The sequence below is a fragment of the Chrysemys picta genome, chromosome 7 (genome assembly GCF_011386835.1).
Source record: "Chrysemys picta bellii isolate R12L10 chromosome 7, ASM1138683v2, whole genome shotgun sequence".
Classification (NCBI taxonomy): domain Eukaryota; kingdom Metazoa; phylum Chordata; order Testudines; family Emydidae; genus Chrysemys; species Chrysemys picta.
In genome coordinates, this window is record NC_088797.1 from 27,115,735 (window position 1) to 27,138,907 (window position 23,173).

At 39.8% G+C, this 23,173-nt stretch overlaps 1 protein-coding gene across 12 annotated transcripts in view; it reads right to left on the reverse strand.

The window, feature by feature from the left end:
- The window catches only part of CACNA2D3 (calcium voltage-gated channel auxiliary subunit alpha2delta 3), a 740,859-nt gene that overhangs the window by 481,736 nt on the left and 235,950 nt on the right, over positions 1-23,173 (reverse strand). For all 12 annotated transcript variants that reach the window (XR_010589061.1, XR_010589062.1, XR_010589060.1 and 9 more), the window contains exon 4: positions 4,165-4,224. Coding sequence is in view for 9 of the 12 variants with exons in the window: in XM_065551026.1 (XP_065407098.1) it covers positions 4,165-4,224 (60 nt within the window). In the remaining 3 variants the exon portion in view is untranslated. The remainder of the gene's footprint in view (positions 1-4,164; positions 4,225-23,173) is intronic.

Consider the following 23,173-nt stretch of genomic DNA (forward strand, 5'->3'; position numbering starts at 1 on the left):
TAGAATGTAGGAGTTCACAACAAGTATTTAAGAGTTTATTAAAAATACAGGATATTACATATCTGCCAGCTACTGAATAAGAGAGTGACAAGGTGGGTGAGGTAATATTTTTTATCGGACCAACTTCTGTTGGTGAAAGAGACAAGCTTTCGAGCTCACACTGTTCAGATACAAAGAAAATCAGAGTGTACTATAAATCTCATGAGAAAGTGCTCACATACTAAAATGGTGGCTGCAATATAATACTGTGATGCAGACAGTTTTGTCAGCTGAGTGAGTGGTTTGGATAAGCACCCGCTAATCACATCACTAAATCTTTGAAGTGGCCCATCATTTGTATGCAACTGCAGTAGTAATTACATAGAGCCATAAGTTAGATTTTAGAAGTCGATTTTAGGTGGTTTTAAATTATAAAAACTGACCATTTTCCAAAGGTTTGGAGAGATTATTATGGGGCAGAATGGTGGGAGGATCTGTGCAAAGTAGGCTGAGTAGAAAAGTTTGCACTCCTAGGGAAAATGAATCCCAGCCAGGCCTTCCCCACTCTCCGTTGAGGGACCCCAGTTGGGCAGACGTTCCCCGGCTTGGGGCCCTGTGCTAAGGCTTCAACCAGCAGAATCCAGAATGGTGCTTCAATCATTCTTTCCCAGGAGTTCTGCATTTTAAGAAATTTATACTCCAAGCACGAGTACTAAGCAATTTAATTAGAATGTTGGACTTCAACCAAGAGGAATGATTTTGTTATACGGTTATTTACAATTCCTTTGCAACAGATTATCTCCTTATGATGAGTGAACTAGTATCCTCTCTTCTTCCCTTCTCTCCTTAGAAGTACTAAGGCTACATCTACACTACAGGGGGGGGTCGATTTAAGATACGCAAATTCAGCTACGTGAATAGCGTAGCTGAATTCGAAGTATCGCAGCCGACTTACCCCGCTATAGGGACGGCGGCAAAATTGACCTCTGCGGCTTCCTGTTGACGGCGCTTACTCCCACCTCCGCTGGTGGAGTAAGAGCGTCGATTCGGGGATCGATTGTCGCGTCCCGATGGGACGTGATAAATCGATCCCCGAGAGGTCGATTTCTACCCGCCGATTCAGGCGGGTAGTGTAGACCCAGCCTCAGTCTCCTGCAGGTAAGTTAGAGGGCTGTTTCACAACTACTTAAAAGCCTCAGCATTCTAGGATAACCTCCCTGTGGCAATGCAGAGGAGTCTGTCTCTATATTGCTTTCTCTGCCATTTTAAGTTGTTTTATACAGAGGCAAGCACACTGTCAGTGTTCAATAAATAAAAATACTTACCCCTACTTTATAAGTCATCCAGAGATGAGCAAACTCATAAGTCTATAGAAGTATTGTCATAAAGCAACTACACTTAACAGTAAGAATGTGGATTAATATTTACATAAATATTCCTGTTGTGTGAAATCTGTGAACTATTTCTTCAGATGTAAGCAAACTTGACAAACACTCCTTGATACCATACTATAAGCATAACTTTGAAATCCTATACACTAGTGGGAAAAGTATTGTTTTGGCTTAGAACTTGAAATCCAGATGTTTAGAAGTTCATCTACCCCCAACTTGCTACAACTTCAGCTCTTAGTTCACATTCCTGTAGAAACAAAGAACTTCTCAAGGCCAAATGCAGACAGTTAAAGCTTTAAATTCAGATATGCCTGAGGTAGAGCTCTGCCATTAATCAAACATGCAGTATTTGATGCTGGTGAGTTAGACAATCATATCACCCAGTTTGATTTATTTCTTTCAAATAATGGACAGTTTTATTTATGTCTCATACTGAAGATGTTTTTGTTGTTAACTTCGACAGATTCAGTGTCAGAGATAAACATCTGAATGCTTAGATCATTATAATGCACTATAGTATATTGATTAGAATTTTTATAAGATCACTAAGGATAATACCAATAAAGCTATTAAGAATAAAACCCATAAGGAACTGAATTTGACCCAACAGAAGGATAGAATTTCAGCATTACCAAAGAGAATTCCAAAGACATAAAAAATGAACTCTTCCAGCTGTGATTTTCTTAACTTGGTATTTTCCCACAGACAATAAAAATATTAATATAATTTTATTTTTCCTTTACATCATTTTTATGTAGTGATAGAAGATTGTCCATACGCTCATCAAACCACAGACAATGATTCTGGATGAATAAAAAGTACAAAAACAGTTTCTTTATCTGCTTTTGCATTTTCAAGAGCAGTGGGGATCAGACAAAGAGCTTAGACTCGTGTTGTGTAGCATACCGCTAATTTAAACTTCTTTCACACTGTCTCCCACACTTAGGGCAAGGCATAAGAAGCTTTGCAAATTCCTCTTCTGCAGCAAAATTGCAGCAAGATTTCTATCCCCTTCAACTTGAATGAACACTGCCAAATCATTCTGGTCGTTATTTTTATATTGAGCAGATGGTGGTCTGAGATTTTGATAAACAACAACAATCTCCCAGAAATTGCAGGGTTGCAGAGTTGCAGGGTTGCAGAGGGGTCACCAAAACCAAGATTAACAATTGATTAGCTTTAATGGACCATGGCAGTAATAAACAACAGGAGCTGTACACACAGATTTGATGGTCCTGTTAATGCTGCTGACACAAATGGCTTTTAACTGGCTTCCTAAAAGTGTTTATATCTTCAAAGCCTCAACAAATGAAGGACTTTGTCAAAGTGAGAACCATCCTCAGTGAAGAGGCATTTACTGTATACATTTAAAACAGTCTTCCAGAAATGTGCTCCTGATTTATTTAGACAATAGATTCAATTTCTTCCAGGTGTGAAGTTCAGAAAATGAAATGCAGTAGGCCTTCCAAAGGCTGGAGTGCAGTAGAGTTCTGAGCCGTTTGAATCCAGATAGATATAACACTAAAAAATTATGAAGAATCACTACTTCTAATGTCAACATTTTATGTTAATTTCAAAACTTTCTTATCCTTAACTCTGAAGAGGTCACTCTTGGTATTCTCTTCCTATAACAGATTTATTTTCACAGGGAATCAGTTATTCCACACCAGAATTTTATTATGAAAAGGTACTTTGTTATGACTATAAAGTAACCATGGCAAGTTCTGAAAACAAAACCTATTGAGACAGATTCTAAGTGTACTCTTCTTCCCTTTTCCTTAAACCTATTTTCCTTAATGTTTACTGCTCAACCTTAAGATAGACAGATTCTTGATGGGTTTCAGAGTAGCAGCTGCGTTAGTCTGTATCCGCAAAAAGAACAGGAGTACTTGTGGCACCTTAAGAGACTAACAAATATATTTGAGCATAAGGTGCCACAAGTACTCCTGTTCTTTTTGTAGATTCTTGATGGACATCCATAGAAAATTTTAGAAGACAATCTACATGGCGAGAGCCAAACTAAATAATACCTTTGCCGAATACGGCATTCAGTGGACCAATGAATAGAAATGCATTACAGCCAGGAAGATATTTATTAATTTAAATATTGAAGTACAATACATATATATTTTATTATTAAGTTAGCTTCAATTATTTTATTGTCTGATGAATTTGTATTCTTATATGCTTTGCCTTATTTTCTTAAAGCTTTTTCAATCTTTTTTTTATCTTGTTTCCTAATTGTTCTTGTTTTCTCCCTTCCCTTGTATTTTGACACCAGTACACAGAAAAAGGCACCATTTTTATACAATGATGGTGCAGCACTAAAGCCTCTGTGTATAAAAGCCTTGTCTGCACTAGCTATGGGTCCAAACACAAACCATTTCCACAGTCCAATGTCACTCTAATCCCATCACTCTGGGTTTCCACCCCATTTGAAAATTCAACTCTCCAAAGAGCAATTCCTTCCCAGTACACTGCAACTATGCTATATGCTGCTAATTACTGTGTTAAAAATTCTTGACCTAAATAGTCATGGAGGGAATTTAAATGAAATCTCTAAAGGAGTAAAATCCACCTTCTAAGTCTCCCAACATGCAAACACTGAGTGCATAACTTGTCAAAATACTGAGCCAATCTCCCTTAATTCCATTTTCTGTAATAAGCATCCCTCTATTACTCACGTGCTTGGCTTTCCACAGCAGTCCTTGGAGTAATAACACAAAGCTATTCTATAAGCCTTTAGATGTTCTGATGATAAATGTTTTTTTTTAAATGTCCAATTTCTAATTACCTGTAAATCAGCATCAAATTCATGTTTCAAGTGAGCATCCTCGGCAGCTTCAACAAGACGCTGAAAAAAGGAGAAAACAATAAGTACACTGTTGGCATGAACTAATATCTTTATATCCCAGTGGTTCTTCCAGAATGATTAAAAACAATTATTAGTGAGTTGGATAACTCATTGTCACCATGTACGATGGTGCTTCATTGACATAAAAAGACACTGAGTCAGATTCTTAAAAGAGTTTAAGACCAGATATTTCAAGTGCTCAGCACCAGCAATTCAAGCCTGATTTTCAGATGAGCTCATCTGTCATTGAAGTGCAAGTAAGGGCCAGATTTTCACAAGTATTTAGCATTCAGCAGCTCCCATTATGACACTTACTGCAAGATTTTTAAGGACTCAACATCCAGTGTGCTAAACTGTTTTGAAAATAGAACAGGAGTACTTGTGGCACCTTAGAGACTAACAAATTGATTTCAGCACAAGCTTTCGTGGGCTACAGCTCACTTCTTCAGATGCATCTGAAAGCTTATGCTGAAATAAATTTGTTAGTCTCTAAGGTGCCACAAGTACTCCTGTTCTTTTTGCGGATACAGACTAACACAGCTGCTACTTTGAAACCTGTTTTGAAAATATGGCTGCTTATTTCAATGCAGAAGAGCTGAGCTCTTTTCAAATCTGGTCCTACATATAAAACTGAAAGGTTCCCTCCCCACCGCCCCCAAGGGATGCAGTAATAATCCTTGATTATAAACAACTGAAATTAAAATGGTATTCTGGAGAATAGTTAAAATAAGGGATTAAAAAACTAGAGATGGTTTTTATTTACCTAGCATGTATTAGGTGTTGTACTGTAATTGGGACATAATCACAAGATTTCCTTTTAAAACAATTAATTTCAATCCATACTCCCAGTATATAGAAGAACAGGAGGACTTGTGGCACCTTAGAGACTAACAAATTTATTAGAGCATAAGCTTTCGTGGACTACAGCCCACTTCTTCGGATGCATATAGAATGGAACATATATTGAGGAGATATATATACACACATACAGAGAGCATAAACAGGTGGGAGTTGTCTTACCACCTCTGAGAGGCCAATTAATTAAATTGGCCTCTCAGAGGTGGTAAGACAACTCCCACCTGTTTATGCTCTCTGTATGTGTGTATATATATCTCCTCAATATATGTTCCATTCTATATGCATCCGAAGAAGTGGGCTGTAGTCCACGAAAGCTTATGCTCTAATAAATTTGTTAGTCTCTAAGGTGCCACAAGTCCTCCTGTTCTTCTTTTTGCGGATACAGACTAACACGGCTGCTACTCTGAAACCTCCCAGTATATAGTATCTTCTCAAATGCCACCATAATTAAAAGGAGAAAAAATGTAAAATGTTTTTCTCCTAATGACAACATTAAAAATTCCCTGTTTTGGGCTTCCTTGCGAGTAATGCCTCAATAATGGAGAAGCTTTTACTCAATGTAGCCACTGTTTCTTTATTCCTACTCAAAAAATGCAACACATAATATGGGTTCAATCCAGACATTTTGCTCCACAAAAGACATGATATTCCTTCCAAAACTTTATTTTAGTTTTTTGTACTATTGTAAGTTTGAATATTCTTGTTATCCAGATAAGTGCCTGCTTTTTTTTATTATTTTAAATCCTGCCAGATAAAGGGCTGGATAAGTTCATGATCAACAATAACATTTGTCATATAAGCAACAAGAAAGATAATTAAACATCATGCTACAGGGAATACATTGATCACAATCAAGGTCTAGGAGGGATTCCATCACCCCCTTGATGGAGGGTATACAGGTATGTATGTTTTTGCTTTCTTTTAACACATCAAGTATCAGCACTTTCATGCTTTCATGGTACGTGCTATAGAAAAACTCAAAATAGATTAATTAGCTGCATAGCTCTTACTAACATTAATAGGAGTCATGAAGCTAAATTTCCATGCATGATTTTGAAAATAATATACCCTCTAAAATAGCTGTGTCATATGAAATAACAAGTATTCCTGAACCATAGTGGATCTTTACTTAGACTGAAATAACTAATTATATATAATTACTCCAAGTGTAACAAACTTGGCTACAGTAGAACCTCAGAGTTACAAATGCCTCGGGAATGGGGGGTTGTTCGTAACTCTAAACAAAACATTTTGGTTGTTCTTTCAAACGTTTACAGCTGAGTGATGACTTAATACAACTTTGAAACTTTACTATGCAGAAGAAAAATGCTGCTTTTAACCACCTTAATTTAATTGAAAAAAGCACAAATACGGTTTCCTTACCTTATCAAATCTTTCTTTTAAACTTTCTATTTTTTTAATAGTTTAAATTTAACACAGTACTATACTATATTTGCTTTTTTACAGTTAAATTTATTTATTTATTTTCTTTCTCTGCTGCGCCCTGACTCCATAATTCCGGTTCCAAAAGAGGTGTGTGGATGACTGGTCAGTTCATAACTCTGGTGTTTGTAACTCTGAGGTTCTACTGTACATTTAGTTAGCTGAAATACTATATAGATACTATAGATACTTTTATACTATATAGAGAATGATACCTATTATAGTGTTATTAAAAACCGATCTTGAAATTCATGGGAGCTATTTCAGTCTACAAATAAATTTGACTACAAAGCTTTTATATTTATAATAAAAATATCACAAAATAAATATGTATTTGGAAGGGTAAACCTCACACCAACTGTGGCATGTTTTAAAAATTAATTATTGCTCCCAATCTGCTCTGTCACATTAGCAATGTGCTAAAAATCAGTTTAAATTCCTTAGCCTTTTTTTTTTTGTCAATTAAGAAAGAAAAATATTGTGAGCAAAATAAAAGGCTTAGCTCAATACATTCAAGTAAGTGTGTACCACCACCCTCTTTTTTTAAAACCAGAATTGGACTATGAAAATGCTTGTTTGGAAGCTTCTCTTTGAGTGTACAGTATAGAAGACCATGACTATGATGGGTATTTTTAATTAAAAATGCAGGCAATGGAGCGGAAGAGGGATCAAACAGACTCCTTCATACAAGTGAATTTTGGGGCAAAGGGCAGACATCAAGCTTTTTTTTTTCCTTCCACACTGACGCATTTACTAATTCAGAAATTATTCTAGTATATCACGAGGAATCCAATCCTTGAAACACATTACCTAGTGGCTATAAAACTGTAATTCGTAGTTTTTTTATATATATGGTTTGTATTGACCCTAATGTTCCTAAATTACATTTTTCTCTTCAGTGAAATAAACTGAAGGCAAGATTTCTCTCTATCAATGAGAAATTACCTAGCTCATGCTTCTGTGGTAATAGTAGAGACAATCTTCTAAGGAGGGAGGCACCAAAATAAAGGGCACTAATTGGTTGGTACCTCCCACTTTTAAATATATATATTTTTGATTACTCTGTATAAAAATATTGGCACTCCACCTCCTTAAGTTCCCACAAACAAAGGGTCTCCTCTCACGTGGTTGGGGAGGCATTGCACACACCACCACCACCCTACTGAGGTAACAAGACAACAAAAGTTTTGCACAAAGAATGTAATAAATACAAACATACACTGCATTTTCAGTATAATACTCCACAATACATTTATTGTAATATTTCTCAGTACTAGCATAGAGGAGACCAGGAAATCTGGGGAGAGATGTGGAAAAGGTAAACTAGTAATGAGGTAAGACCACACAATGACATATTACTAGATCTATGCAGATTAAATCATAATGAACAAATTATATACAAATGAATCATTTTTCAGAAAAGTCTCCAAAGGAATGAAGCATTAAGGAAATGATTTCTTAAAGCACCTGAGACAAAAATATAAAAACCATATGTAACACTACAACATTTTTATGATAAATCCCCATTTTAAAATATTTTCATGACAAAATACTTTATCCCAGAATGATTTCTGAGCACTCAGAGTGATTATTAACCATTAGGTGAAAATTACTAATGACATGCTTAGTACAAACACCAATATATTTTCATTAGAGTAAATATGCTTTAAATTTATTGCTTTAGCCAATAAATGCTTATTAACTCTTCGCTATTCTGAAGGAAATCTTTAGTTATCTATATCGATTTACACTGAGTGAATTACAAACTTGGAAGTAAAATATTTAAGGACATATACTTTAACTGCATATTTAATCCTGTATGTGTGTACACATATAAATGAAAACATGTGCACACAGACTGAAGGCCGTACATAATCCATGGATAAATAACAATTTGCACTTCTTATAGTACCCTTCAGTTTAAGAAGTCAGTTAATTAATTAATTAATCCTCACAACACTCCAACAGTTACAGTTACAAAGTTATTTGGCTAATATCCCACAGTACAGCACTGATAGAGCTGGGATAAGAATCCAGGAGTCCTGGCAACTATCAGCCTCAAAGACTAACATGGTCACTAAAATGCAATTCTAGTGTTGGTTTTCTGAACAGTATTAGAACTATAGACTATTTACCACCGGGGGACATGATGGGTAAAGTCTCTCTAGTATCCTGGGACCGACAAGGCTACAAGCACATACAGAGAAGAAAGAGAGAGAGAGAGCGCGCGCCTCAATTTCCCCCCCCACACACACACACACAATTCCTAGGAAGGTGCCACCACAGCCATGATGTATTAAACCCGTACCTTTTATTCCATAATCTGATAGAATCTACTGATATAAACATGTTGATATGTGTGGTCCTTGCACAAAGCAATTATATTAAATAGCTACTTCTGAAATAAGCAATTTACTGAGGCAGATTTATTTTTAATTAGTTAAAGCTCAATTGCTTCAGATGTGACATGATCAGATTGACCGTCCTGCACTTTTAAGCAGTGGGGGCAGTGTTTGACTGGCTGGCCGAGAGAAGGGAACAGTGCTTTATGGCTGGTGGTGGTAGGGAAGATGAAAACTGCTGCAAAAAAGGGTCAGCTTGGTCACGGATATCCCTTGGGAATGCAGGGCTTAAAAGGGGCAGGTCAGCGTCTAAAGCCTTCCTTTTTACAGAGACCAAGGCTGAAGCAGGACCCACCCTCCCTCCCTTTTGGGTGGTAAAATACCAGGTTTGGTCAACACCTGCTAGGGCCATTACGCTAGCCATCCCATTTTTAGTAGGGCTGGGAAGGAATTTTTCCCTTACCACCACTGGATGCAGTTTGGGTTTTTCTCGCCTTCCCCACAGCGGGTTTCAGGAAGGGCTCTGTTCATGCATGGCATGATGGGCGGTAGGTCATATGTCGCAACTCATTATTTAAGTGTAGGGTGGATGTCCAGTGTAGGTACTCCATAGGAAAGGTATACAGTGACTGGATAAATGGCTTGGAAAAGGACTTGAAAAGAGGTGTTCATGAAAGGAACGAATGGGGGGGCGGTTGGGGCTCCTATGATTGGTACGGCAGGGAACCAACCCCCCATTCTTATAGCCCACCTTAACCCTCCTACGAGTGAGGGTGGATGGTAAGTTTCCAGCAATGGATTTGTTAGAGGGACCTGAATGGAAAAAGAGGGGGAGATGGTAAAACCCCTCCAGGTAATTATGGAATAAACATGAGGTTACCGGCACCGTACACTATCTGCTGGGTAGTCCCAGACATGTAATGATAAACTGGCAGCCTGATTAAACCCATGTCAAATGTCTCCTGTCCTTCTTTTGGCATAGCCAGAGAAGTGCTACTAATGACTATCAGCGCGGCCTTTGTGAATCCCCCTTCTGCTGCTGTGGCCAGTTAAAAGATGTAGGCCACAAATTTGCAGACTGCAGTTATCAGCAAGGGCTGCTGGTTCCTCATGGATTTGCATAATGCCCTTTCCTCAGCTATTGAATGGTTAAGACACTTAGACTGACATGCTTGACTTGATCATCTATGTAAATGCAATTGCAATGTATATTTTTACTTGAACTAGGGATGAGGCAAAGTCATTTCCCCTAGTTTTAAACACACAAACATCAAGGGTTTAAAAATTAAATCAGAATTTGAATAACTTTGTGGGTGTCTTCTAAGAAGGAGAATGAAAAAACAGAAGCAGAAATAGGATAAAGGGTAAAAATCCAATGTGAAAATTGGGTGACAAATGGAGCAGAGACTGGATAGCATAAAAAAATGAATGGAGACAGAGAAAGGGGAAGAGAACAAATCTAATGAAAACATTAATACAGTATAAATACAGAACACCCACTTGTGCCAACATAGTTTTTGCAGGGGGGAGGGAGGGGCTTCTTGACTCACTCTCCTCAGTCAGGCTTCCCATAGGTTAGAAAAAGGATTCTGTTTATTTTAAACTGACGTGCCTTTGTGGTGGGGAGGGAAACAGATTTAACTGCAATGAAGTGAGTTCACAAAATAGATTAAAAAAATCTTTAAACATAGTAACTAGTTCAAGAGGGTTTCTGAGCTCCTTAACTACACAGGGGTCAGCAACCTCTACCTCTAAATGCTAAGTGAAATTATATGTCTTTCTAATCAAGTCCTAAAGGAACACATTTATATTCTATTCGTTAAGAAGAATAGAAAGGAAACAAATTAACTGTGGAACACAAAGCCAGACATGTTGCTATAAAATATCTTTTTCTACTAATTAAATTGCTATACATTTTAAAGGAAACAAACAAACAAACAAAAGATCCCAATGGGATCATCATAACTATCTAAGTAATACCAAGTGTATTCCATAATTGCTGATCTAACAATATAGCTAATTAAACACAAAATGTTGTCATGAAACAGCGAAGCTTGCTACACATATAACACAAGACCACAGAAGCAAGGAAATGAAAAGTTAAGCCATCTAATAGCAATACTTTCTACTCCTCCACTCACCGGCACACACCTTACTACTTCCACAATTCTCATACACCACAACCTTAAAATTCTGCCCTATCCCACCAAAGGATGCCAGCCTTCCACCACTCCCTTTTACCAAATTATCCTTTCCAAACACATCAGACTATTCCTCAACCTTCACTTCAGCCTGTCAAACACACTAACTTTTCTCTACACTATTAGTTGTATCCACTTTGGTATACTACGTTGATGTGTTGGTGAGTAGGAAGTGTGATGGAGGGGATGCTGGAAGGCTGTAGTCAGGTAAATTGTATGTATATCACTCTTAACTGTTTCACAGCTAAGTTTGTCTGTACTAACTTCCTAATTTTTCAAAATATTTAAGCATTAAAGGTTCCCTGCATGCAAATCCCCATTTCTCCTTTCACTTCAAGTCCCCCACAACCTCAATATAATAACCAGTAGCAGTTTTGAACCAACTAACTTTCTATGGTTTATCAAAGAAAAGCTCCCCCCCAGTGGTGAACCACAGGAAGTTTGTATGCAGTGTTGTATCTATGTCAGTCCCAGGATATTAGAGAGACAAGATGGATGAGGTAATATCTTTATTGGACCAACTTCTGTTGGTGAGAGAGACAAGCTTTCGAGACACACAGAGCTCTCTCTCAGGTCTGGGAAAGGCACTCAGGCTATGTCTACACTAGAGACCTTACAGCGGCACAGCTTTACCAATGCAGCTGCGGTGCTGTAAGATCTCTTGTGTAGCCTCTCTTGTGTAGGGCTCTCCTGTCAACATAATTAAACCACCCCCAATAAGTAGTGGTAACTATGTCAGCAGGAGAAGCTCTCCTCCCAGCATAGCGCAGTGCACACTATCATTTATGCTGGCAAAACTTATGTCGCTCAGGGGTGTGTTTTGTCAACATAAGTGGTAGTGTACCCATCGCCTCAGTCTCACAGCTAAACACAAGGTTGAACAGATAGTTTAGCATAAGTAGTTAGCACATATTGTAAGGGACCACTTAAGGTGAAGTTGTCTGTTAACACCCCTCTAGTCATAGGACAAAATGGGGGCAGGTTAGTGAGTTACAAGGGGCACCAAAACAAGGACCGCGGGGCCATGACCCTCCCACTTTTTGAAAGTGGACGGGCCACTTTTCACCCTGGGCTCCTCCCCGTGCCCCTCCTCTTCCCCCGATGCCCCACCCCCTGGTCAAGCCCCCAGCTTGTGTCCCCGTCCCCTAGGCCTCCTGCCTCAGGCAGATGGAAGGTCTACGGCTCCCCACAGCTGCTCAGGCAGCTCTTACCAGGGCCGGACTGCGACTCTGAGGCCCTGCTCCCTGGCCAGAGCCAAGTCAGGGTAAGAGCTGCCCGGACAACTATGGGGAGCCGTGGACCCTCCACGTGCCCTGGGCGGCAGACCAGGGGCAAGGACACAAGCCCGGAGAGACTCTCAGCCCCAACTATGGGCAGGTGGAGGGGCCCAGGATCCCCAGTCCCACTCTGGCTTCCATCTTGGCCGGGGGCAGGGACATGGAGGAGTCAGGGCCCCTTGGATTCCCCACTTTTGGGAAGGCACTGCTGCCCCTGTGGGTTACAGATTGTTGTAATAAGCCATACATTCAGTATCTTTATTAAGATCATGGTTTTTAGTGTCTAGCAAAGTTACAAATTTAAGCTTCCAGGCTTGCTTTTTGAAAGTGTTGTGCAGGCTTCCTTTAAGGATGAGGACTGATAGATCAGATACAGAGTCATCGCTTTGAGCCATCAAGCAGCCTAAAGGGACATGACATAGAGCTGAGGATCAAACCCTTGTATTCCATTTGCAATTCACCACTTGAGTGTTGCTTCTGTACTCCACATAACCAGAACAATTTAATTCCATATTCACAATGACTTACAGTGCACCCTCTAATCATATTTACATGTCCCCATGTAAACTAACCTCTAAGAAAATAGACCTGGAATGCTGTATATTATTAACCTACAGTTGCCATTGTGATCCCCCTGCATGCCACCCAATAAGACCTAGCAATCACTAAATAAATACACCTGCTCTATATACCCAAGTTTAAAACATATTCTATTTAACTTCACTAAGTAACACTGGAATCAAAAATTGCTCTGTGAAAATTAACCTAATTAAACAAGTGTCCCAGTAATTAAGCACCATTTAGATGTAAAGACTGAGAAATCCACTTCATTAAATAGATTTACACAATGTTTTCTGGTTTAGGTTTGGATTCTTTGAAAGGGCATTTCAGTGTCTTGACAGTATAATGCAAATGCCTTTATGTGTTATCTTGTTGTCTAAGATGATGCTCCCTTTTATTACTAAGACCTTGAATTCAACCTGTAGAAAGGCTTAAATAATAGAATCCAAAGTGATTATGATGCATGAATAAGAGGTTTATTCACTCACTCTCTGGCATATTTTCTTTCTTTCAAGTTGATTTTATACAAGGGCTATCCGCAATGCACCAGAAAGAAACATAATAAGTGGTATTGCAAATTTAGCATTAACAACACCAGGGGGCAATAATGCCTGTGCAAAACTTATACAGGTAACTTTTTATGAGACCCTTCCAAAGTGGTGTTTTTATACTGGACCAAACCTTGGTCATCAGCATAAAACCGGAACTGTCAGGTTCTGAACTATCGTTGTCCCTAAGGAAGAAGTCTCCTCCTAAGGCTGCAAAGTCATTCTACCATTTTAAGGATTTTCTGTAGTGTTCATCATCATAATTCCTAGGCACTGACTCAGCTTCTCCTGCAACCCTCAGGCAACTCTTGTGCCCATATCCATACACAACTACCAAACCTGCCTTCCGTCCTTCTCTGGTGCACCACAGCCTTCCCAATGTGACAGCATTTCAGAAGCCCTTGCAGAGCTGTGCTCTGTTGCATGCAAGAGATGGCATCCCCCTGGGCAGCTTCCCCAAATATTGACTTTTCCCACCAGCAGAACCACTCTAGTTCTCAATGCTGCGCGTATCTCTGCACCCATGGATTGTGCAGAATGTTCTTCATAATCCATACACATGCTCAATATTTTCTATTACTTCCTGGGAACAGTATCAGGTTATCCCGTAAGTAATTTAACATCTGGGAATTCCCATAGATGCAAACAGACCGCATATCAGAGCAGACAAAGTGCCGATTTTATTTTGTAGTTAATGACTTCAAATCCAGTGAGGATTTTTTATGAAGAAATTCTCATATTTTATGTTTTCTTACTATCTAAAAGATCACTATATTTTCAGCTGTTACTTTTGTTATCAAAAATACAAACTTTGCATGCCTAGAGATCTCGCTATGATCTAGGGAACACACTTCTTGAACTTTATAGCATATTCAAATTTTTCTTATTAATTATCCTCCTGATTCTTAATATGTTGCTAACTGTATTCAAGGAATAATATCAGAGTCATCATGTAGCTAATTTAACAATTGCAGGTTCCCAAGAGAGACAATAAAGACTATGTAGCCAAGCTCATAAAAGATAAATGTTTTATATTGCCAAGGTAGTGAGTTACTTATAAATTATAGTGATCCATTTATTAATATTTCTGCTACCATTTTTGTGATTTTATATTATTTCATTCTTTATGCCTTTCTAAAATACATAATAAAATGTGATCAAAAGGAAAGAGACTGTTTTAGTCATAGATATGACAGGTGAAACCTGGCCTGACTGAAGTCAATGGCAAAACTCCTGTTTGCTTTGACAAGGTCATGATTACACTAAATATCTAGTAGTGTATAATAACATTTGTAATAGAAACGGGTTAGTAGGTGAAAAGGTTAAATTAATCAAGATTACCTCATTCACCGCCAATTAGGACAAGGCATTTTTAGGGCTAAATTGGTCTGCTGTTCTAATGCTCATCAATCAAAACAGATTAGCCTTAAACTGGAAAGGTGAGACTAAATTAACCTAACTGGCTAACCCTTTTCTGACACGGCTGTTTTTATAGTGACCACATCTTTGGCATCTCTCTAAATTAGTGGTTTTCAACTTGCGGACCAATCAGTACAAAGCTGCAGCCCATGTGACACACAGGTAGTGTATATATAGTGTATGGATGTGACCCACATAACACAGAGATCTGCACATGTGGCCCACAATGGTAAATAGGTTGAGAAACGCTGCTCTAAACTGTTTTTTCCATTAGTTTATTTCACATATGAAATAGTTTCCTTATATATGGTGGTGATATCCAGGTGATAAATTAAGGAACTATGTAATTAATTCCTTATTTCATTCATCTTTTGTTGCCTCATCTGCACTCTGCCCACTAATCTGTCTGCTAGGATTATTTTTAATATTCCAAATTTCGGAGATGCTTCAAATGAGCCACATGAAAAATAAAAATAAAAAACAATAACTTCTACAAAGCTCTTTGGCTCTTCCTAGAAATTTGGAATGTCTCCACAAAATTACAACAGTTTGATGTGTAGGATGTAAAATATTCAGCCCGGGACCAGTGACAAGTTTAGGGTCAAATACAAATTAGAGTTTTATCCTGAGGACAGCTAGGAATTGCTCCTTTCTGGTACCAAGGGCTATTTGTTTTTAGCTCTAGACTTGGTACTGCAGTCTGGCTTTAAAATCGTGACACCCTGATTTACAAAAAGGTTACTCTGAATCATTTTTAGAGATTTCTAAATGTTATATTTTGCTGTATTTCTATTTGAGCACTGGGACTCTTGGCACTAAGACAGCTTCACTTTACAGGTGAAGGGATAAAAAAATAGTACCAAACATGCCCGAGATTTTCAAAGATGCTTATGGGATTTGAATGCCCAATTCTCATTAAAATTAATAGGAATCAGGCATCCAAATTACCTAGGCAGCTTTCAAAATCTCAGCCTAAACTTCTAAAGAATACATTTAAAACAAAATCTATTAAAATATGTGGCATACCATATATAGTGAAATCTTATAAAGGTTTTATTAGCTTGAGTTTGGGATGGCTACCTTGTCAGATTATACCTAATGTGGTCACCTAGCAAAGTCCACTGGAAGCTTCACCCTATCTAATGAAGAGGAAGTGGGAGGGAGGTTCCCTTCAAGAACCCACATCAGGTCCTTATACTGTCTTTTCCAAATTACACTCCACCACCCCAGTAGACACCCAAAGGGGATTCTTGGAGCAAACAAACAAAAGAAAAGTCCTCTGCCCTCTTTCCTCCCTTATTGGAGAGGAAAGTCCATGGGAAAATAAACAGAAGTAAAGGTGACGTGGAACTCAAGAAGGCTCCCTGAGTCATCCCTTTAGGCTTAGTCTAAATGGGGTCTACCTCCAGCCTCTTCTAGTAGGGTGTGCTGCTCTGAGGCTGGGTCATGCAGCTTAGGGAGAGGGGAGATTGGTTGCTGTCTCCCTCTCAGTGAGGCTGTCTCAGGCAGGGCTGCCCTCTTCCTGTTCACTGCCCCTTCCTGCATCAGGTTTTTCCCTTTTAAACTCACCTACCCCAGGCAGAAAAAGCCTTCTAGGTGCACATCGTTGGTGTTGAACAAGCCCAGACGAGGTCATTAGTCTTCTCTTTGGCAGTGTGAAGTCACAAAGTGACTTCAGCTTTCACACTGGAGCAAGGAGTGTGGCCTAAAAAAATCTGAAAACTCTTGGACTCTCTGGAGAAAGAAGAACAGGAGTACTTGTGGCACCTTAGAGACTAACAAATTTATTAGAGCATAAGCTTTCGTGGACTACAGCCCACTTCTTCGGATGCATACAAAAGCTTATGCTCTAACAAATTTGTTAGTCTCTAAGGTGCCACAAGTACTCCTGTTCTTTTTGCGGATACAGACTAACACGGCTGCTACTTGGAGAAAGAAGGTGCATCTCCATGGATCAGCGACGGAAGTAGGGTACCCTGTACTGTTGACTGCCTCCACATTGGGGGAATGACTTCCTCAGGAGGCATGCTGAAATTGGGTCTCCATATATTAGAAATTGTGTGGTTCCTGAGAGATGGGCTGCACATCCTCTTTCAAAAGGTCCCCAGCCCTGTGGTTGGCTGTGGCAGACCAGGAAGAATGAGGGAGCATGCTAAATAGCCACTGCTCTAAACCCTTCTGTGTTCCCCTACGAGCTGCCAACTGCATAGTTGAGGGAACCCTCTCAAAGGAAGAGATGAGAAGGAGAGAGACAAGATATAGCTAAGCCTTTGCTTCCAGTTCTATACTGTTCATACTTTTTTGCATGATACTCATTGCTCTGGTGAAGAGCTGAAGCCCACTGTATTATGCTGCCCTCATTTGCATTACAGTTTTATATACTCTACCAATCTGAATCAGCGATAAAACACTACCTGACATAGGTATGAGAATGTGTACAATTTTCTGATACTGGGTAGGTTTATGTGCTCATACAAATTACTGAATGCAAGCATGCAGGCCCTGAATTAGATTTTATCCTGTGCAAATCAGGATCAAAGCCACTGAAAGCAATAGCCGATTGTTTTTTTGTTTGTTTCCAGTTTAGATGACTTTGTGTTCTTGTGTCTTGCCACTAGATTGTGACATTTCTCATCCATTGGCTACTAGAATGTGTAAATCTGCTAGGCAATTTAAATCTCTCTTAAAGACTTATTATTTGTCTTGGCTTTTAATTAGAATCTTTTATGCTCCTTTAGCAGCTACAACCCATTTCAGATTAACTAGCTGAATTACACAGTGATTTACAACAAATGTCATGAAAAACCTAAATAAATAATATTGAAATAAAAATAAGTTAAATAAACAATATTATTTTTCCACTGACTCTTATTTCTGCTGCAGGAATGTAGTGATTATTTTTATTGCATTTGGATTCTAAGACAACTAAAAACTTAAATACATTCAATACTAATTAAGCAGTCGTCATGGCTCCTGGGAAAATAATCACCAAATTAAGGGAAAAAGAATAGTTTTAGATAGCACTTTTGAAGAGTTCACAGTAAGTTCTCACCAATTAGCTGTTATCTATAGATGGTACAAAATATAATACATAGAAAACAACCCTCATTAATTATATCTTTCATGACAATAAAAGGCACAATAAAGCAATGGAAAGACCAATGACCACTAGTTTCAGAGATTTTTTCGGTGAACAATGTAGCATTTTTTTCTGGTAAAAAAACAACAACAAAAGACCCTGATCCTAAAATATTTGTACTGCAGAGTCCTCAGGGAACAATAAAAGGTTTCAGAGTAGCAGCCGTGTTAGTCTGTATCCGCAAAAAGAAGAACAGGAGGACTTGTGGCACCTTAGAGACTAACAAATTTATTAGAGCATAAGCTTTCGTGGACTATAGCCCACTTCTTCGGATGCATATAGAATGGAACATATATTGAGGAGATATATATACACACATACAGAGAGCATAAACAGGTGGGAGTTGTCTTACCACCTCTGAGAGGCCAATTAATTAAGAGAAAAAAAACTTTTGAAGTGATAATCAAGCTAGCCCAGCACAGACAGACAGTTAGATAACAAGTGTGAGAATACTTACAAGGGGAGATAGATTTCAATGTTTGTAATGGCCCAACCATTCCCAGTCCTTATTTAAACCGGAGTTGATTGTGTCTAGTTTGCATATCAATTCTAGCTCAGCAGTTTCTCGTTGGAGTCTGTTTTTGAAGTTTTTCTGTTGTAATATAGCCACCCGCAGGTCTGTCACTGAATGACCAGACAGGTTAAAGTGTTCTCCCACTGGTTTTTGAGTATTTTGATTCCTGATGTCAGATTTGTGTCCATTAATTCTTTTGCGTAGAGACTGTCCGGTTTGGCCAATGTACATGGCAGAGGGGCATTGCTGGCACATGATGGCATATATCACATTGGTAGATGTGCAGGTGAACGAGCCCCTGATGGTATGGCTGATGTGATTAGGTCCTATGATGATGTCACTGGAATAGATATGTGGACAGAGTTGACATCGGGGTTTGTTACAAGGATAGGTTCCTGGGTTAGTGGTTTTGTTCAGTGATGTGTGGTTGCTGGTGAGTATTTGCTTTAGGTTGGGGGGTTGTCTGTAAGCGAGGACAGGTCTGTCTCCCAAGATCTGTGAGAGTAAAGGATCATCTTTCAGGATAGGTTGTAGATCTCTGATGATGCGCTGGAGAGGTTTTAGTTGGGGGCTGAAGGTGACAGCTAGTGGTGTTCTGTTATTTTCTTTGTTGGGCCTGTCTTGTAGGAGGTGACTTCTGGGTACTCGTCTGGCTCTGTCAATCTGTTTTTTCACTTCAGCAGGTGGGTATTGTAGTTTTAAGAATGCTTGATAGAGATCTTGTAGGTGCTTGTCTCTATCCGAGGGATTGGAGCAAATGCGGTTATATCTTAGAGCTTGGCTGTAGACAATGGATCGTGTGGTGTGTCCTGGATGGAAGCTGGAGGCATGTAGGTAAGTGTAGCGGTCAGTAGGTTTCCGGTATAGGGTGGTATTTATGTGACCATCGCTTATTAGCACAGTAGTGTCCAGGAAATGGACCGCTTGTGTGGATTGATCTAGGCTGAGGTTGATGGTGGGATGGAAATTATTGAAATCATGGTGAAATTCCTCAAGGGCTTCTTTTCCATGGGTCCAGATGATGAAGATGTCATCAATGTAGCGCAAGTAGAGTAGGGGCGTTAGGGGACGAGAGCTAAGGAAGCGTTGTTCTAAGTCAGCCATAAAAATGTTGGCATATTGTGGGGCCATGCGGGTACCCATAGCAGTGCCGCTGACTTGAAGGTATATATTGTCCCCAAATGTGAAATAGTTGTGGGTGAGGACAAAATCACAAAGTTCAGCCACCAGGTTAGCTGTGATATTATCAGGGATACTGTTCCTGATAGCTTGTAGTCCATCTTTGTGTGGAATATTGGTGTAGAGGGCTTCTACGTCCATAGTGGCCAGGATGGTGTTTTCTGGAAGATCACCGATGGATTGTAGTTTCCTCAGGAAGTCAGTGGTGTCTCGAAGATAGCTGGGAGTGCTGGTAGCGTAGGGTCTGAGGAGAGAGTCTACATAACCAGACAAGCCTGATGTTAGGGTGCCAATGCCTGAGATGATGGGGCGTCCAGGATATCCAGGTTTATGGATCTTGGGTAGCAAATAGAATACCCCTGGTCGGGGTTCTAGGCATGTGTCTGTACAGATTTGTTCCTGTGCTTTGTCAGGGAGTTTTTTTAGCAGATGGTGTAGTTTCTTTAGGTAATCCTCAGTGGGATTCATTATGCAAGGCACTGCATTTAGCCGTATGGAGTGGAAATCCATCAACCTCATGAAAAAACTCGTACAGATACAGACAGACATCATCTTCCTTTCCAAATGCAAGCAGATGGACATCATACCAAAAGGACTAAAGGTAAAAAATCCATTACAATCTACATATCACACAGACTATGCTGAGAGACTGTGTCACACACTCTCAAAGAAACTGCGAAATCACCTGATCAGCATCCTATACAGCAAACAGGGAAAGATTAAGAATGAGCTCTCAGAACTGGATACTCTCATAAGAAACCAACCTTCCACACAAACTTCCTCATGGATAGACTTTACAAAAACTAGACAAGCCATTTACAAGACAAACTTTGCCTCTCTACAAAGGAAAAAGGACACTAAACTATCTAAACTGCTACATGCCACAAGCAGCCACAACAGTAGTTCCCTTAACCCACCCAGCAATATTGTTAATCTTTCCAGCTATACTCTTAGCCCAGCAGAAGAGTCTGTCCTATCTCGGGGCCTCTCCTTTTGTCCCTCCAGACCCATGAATATGATACAGTTCTGCGGTGACCTAGAATCCTACTTTCGACGTCTCCGACTCAAAGAATATTTCCAACATACCTCTGAACAGCATACTAACCCACAGAATCCTCCCTACCAGCACTACAAAAAAAAGGATTCTGCGTGGACTCCTCCGGACGGTCGAAACAACAGACTGGATTTCTACATAGAGTGCTTCCGTCGACGTGCAAAGGCTGAAATTGTGGAAAAGCAACATCACTTGCCACATAACCTCAGCCATGCAGAACACAACGCCATCTACAGCCTCAGAAACAACCCTGACATCATAATCAAAAAGGCTGACAAAGGAGGTGCTGTCGTCATCATGAATAAATTGGAATATGACCAGGAGGCTGCTAGACAGCTCTCTAACACCACATTCTACAGGCCATTATCCTCTGATCCCACTGAGGATTACCTAAAGAAACTACACCATCTGCTAAAAAAACTCCCTGACAAAGCACAGGAACAAATCTGTACAGACACATGCCTAGAACCCCGACCAGGGGTATTCTATTTGCTACCCAAGATCCATAAACCTGGATATCCTGGACGCCCCATCATCTCAGGCATTGGCACCCTAACATCAGGCTTGTCTGGTTATGTAGACTCTCTCCTCAGACCCTACGCTACCAGCACTCCCAGCTATCTTCGAGACACCACTGACTTCCTGAGGAAACTACAATCCATCGGTGATCTTCCAGAAAACACCATCCTGGCCACTATGGACGTAGAAGCCCTCTACACCAATATTCCACACAAAGATGGACTACAAGCTATCAGGAACAGTATCCCTGATAATATCACAGCTAACCTGGTGGCTGAACTTTGTGATTTTGTCCTCACCCACAACTATTTCACATTTGGGGACAATATATACCTTCAAGTCAGCGGCACTGCTATGGGTACCCGCATGGCCCCACAATATGCCAACATTTTTATGGCTGACTTAGAACAACGCTTCCTTAGCTCTCGTCCCCTAACGCCCCTACTCTACTTGCGCTACATTGATGACATCTTCATCATCTGGACCCATGGAAAAGAAGCCCTTGAGGAATTTCACCATGATTTCAATAATTTCCATCCCACCATCAACCTCAGCCTAGATCAATCCACACAAGCGGTCCATTTCCTGGACACTACTGTGCTAATAAGCGATGGTCACATAAATACCACCCTATACCGGAAACCTACTGACCGCTACACTTACCTACATGCCTCCAGCTTCCATCCAGGACACACCACACGATCCATTGTCTACAGCCAAGCTCTAAGATATAACCGCATTTGCTCCAATCCCTCGGATAGAGACAAGCACCTACAAGATCTCTATCAAGCATTCTTAAAACTACAATACCCACCTGCTGAAGTGAAAAAACAGATTGACAGAGCCAGACGAGTACCCAGAAGTCACCTCCTACAAGACAGGCCCAACAAAGAAAATAACAGAACACCACTAGCTGTCACCTTCAGCCCCCAACTAAAACCTCTCCAGCGCATCATCAGAGATCTACAACCTATCCTGAAAGATGATCCTTTACTCTCACAGATCTTGGGAGACAGACCTGTCCTCGCTTACAGACAACCCCCCAACCTAAAGCAAATACTCACCAGCAACCACACATCACTGAACAAAACCACTAACCCAGGAACCTATCCTTGTAACAAACCCCGATGTCAACTCTGTCCACATATCTATTCCAGTGACATCATCATAGGACCTAATCACATCAGCCATACCATCAGGGGCTCGTTCACCTGCACATCTACCAATGTGATATATGCCATCATGTGCCAGCAATGCCCCTCTGCCATGTACATTGGCCAAACCGGACAGTCTCTACGCAAAAGAATTAATGGACACAAATCTGACATCAGGAATCAAAATACTCAAAAACCAGTGGGAGAACACTTTAACCTGTCTGGTCATTCAGTGACAGACCTGCGGGTGGCTATATTACAACAGAAAAACTTCAAAAACAGACTCCAACGAGAAACTGCTGAGCTAGAATTGATATGCAAACTAGACACAATCAACTCCGGTTTAAATAAGGACTGGGAATGGTTGGGCCATTACAAACATTGAAATCTATCTCCCCTTGTAAGTATTCTCACACTTGTTATCTAACTGTCTGTCTGTGCTGGGCTAGCTTGATTATCACTTCAAAAGTTTTTTTTCTCTTAATTAATTGGCCTCTCAGAGGTGGTAAGACAACTCCCACCTGTTTATGCTCTCTGTATGTGTGTATATATATCTCCTCAATATATGTTCCATTCTATATGCATCCGAAGAAGTGGGCTATAGTCCACGAAAGCTTATGCTCTAATAAATTTGTTAGTCTCTAAGGTGCCACAAGTCCTCCTGTTCTTCTTTTTTCAGGGAACAATAGTGTACCAGAAAGCATTATGAATAGGGTTCAGCATAGTAAAAACCTTTATCAC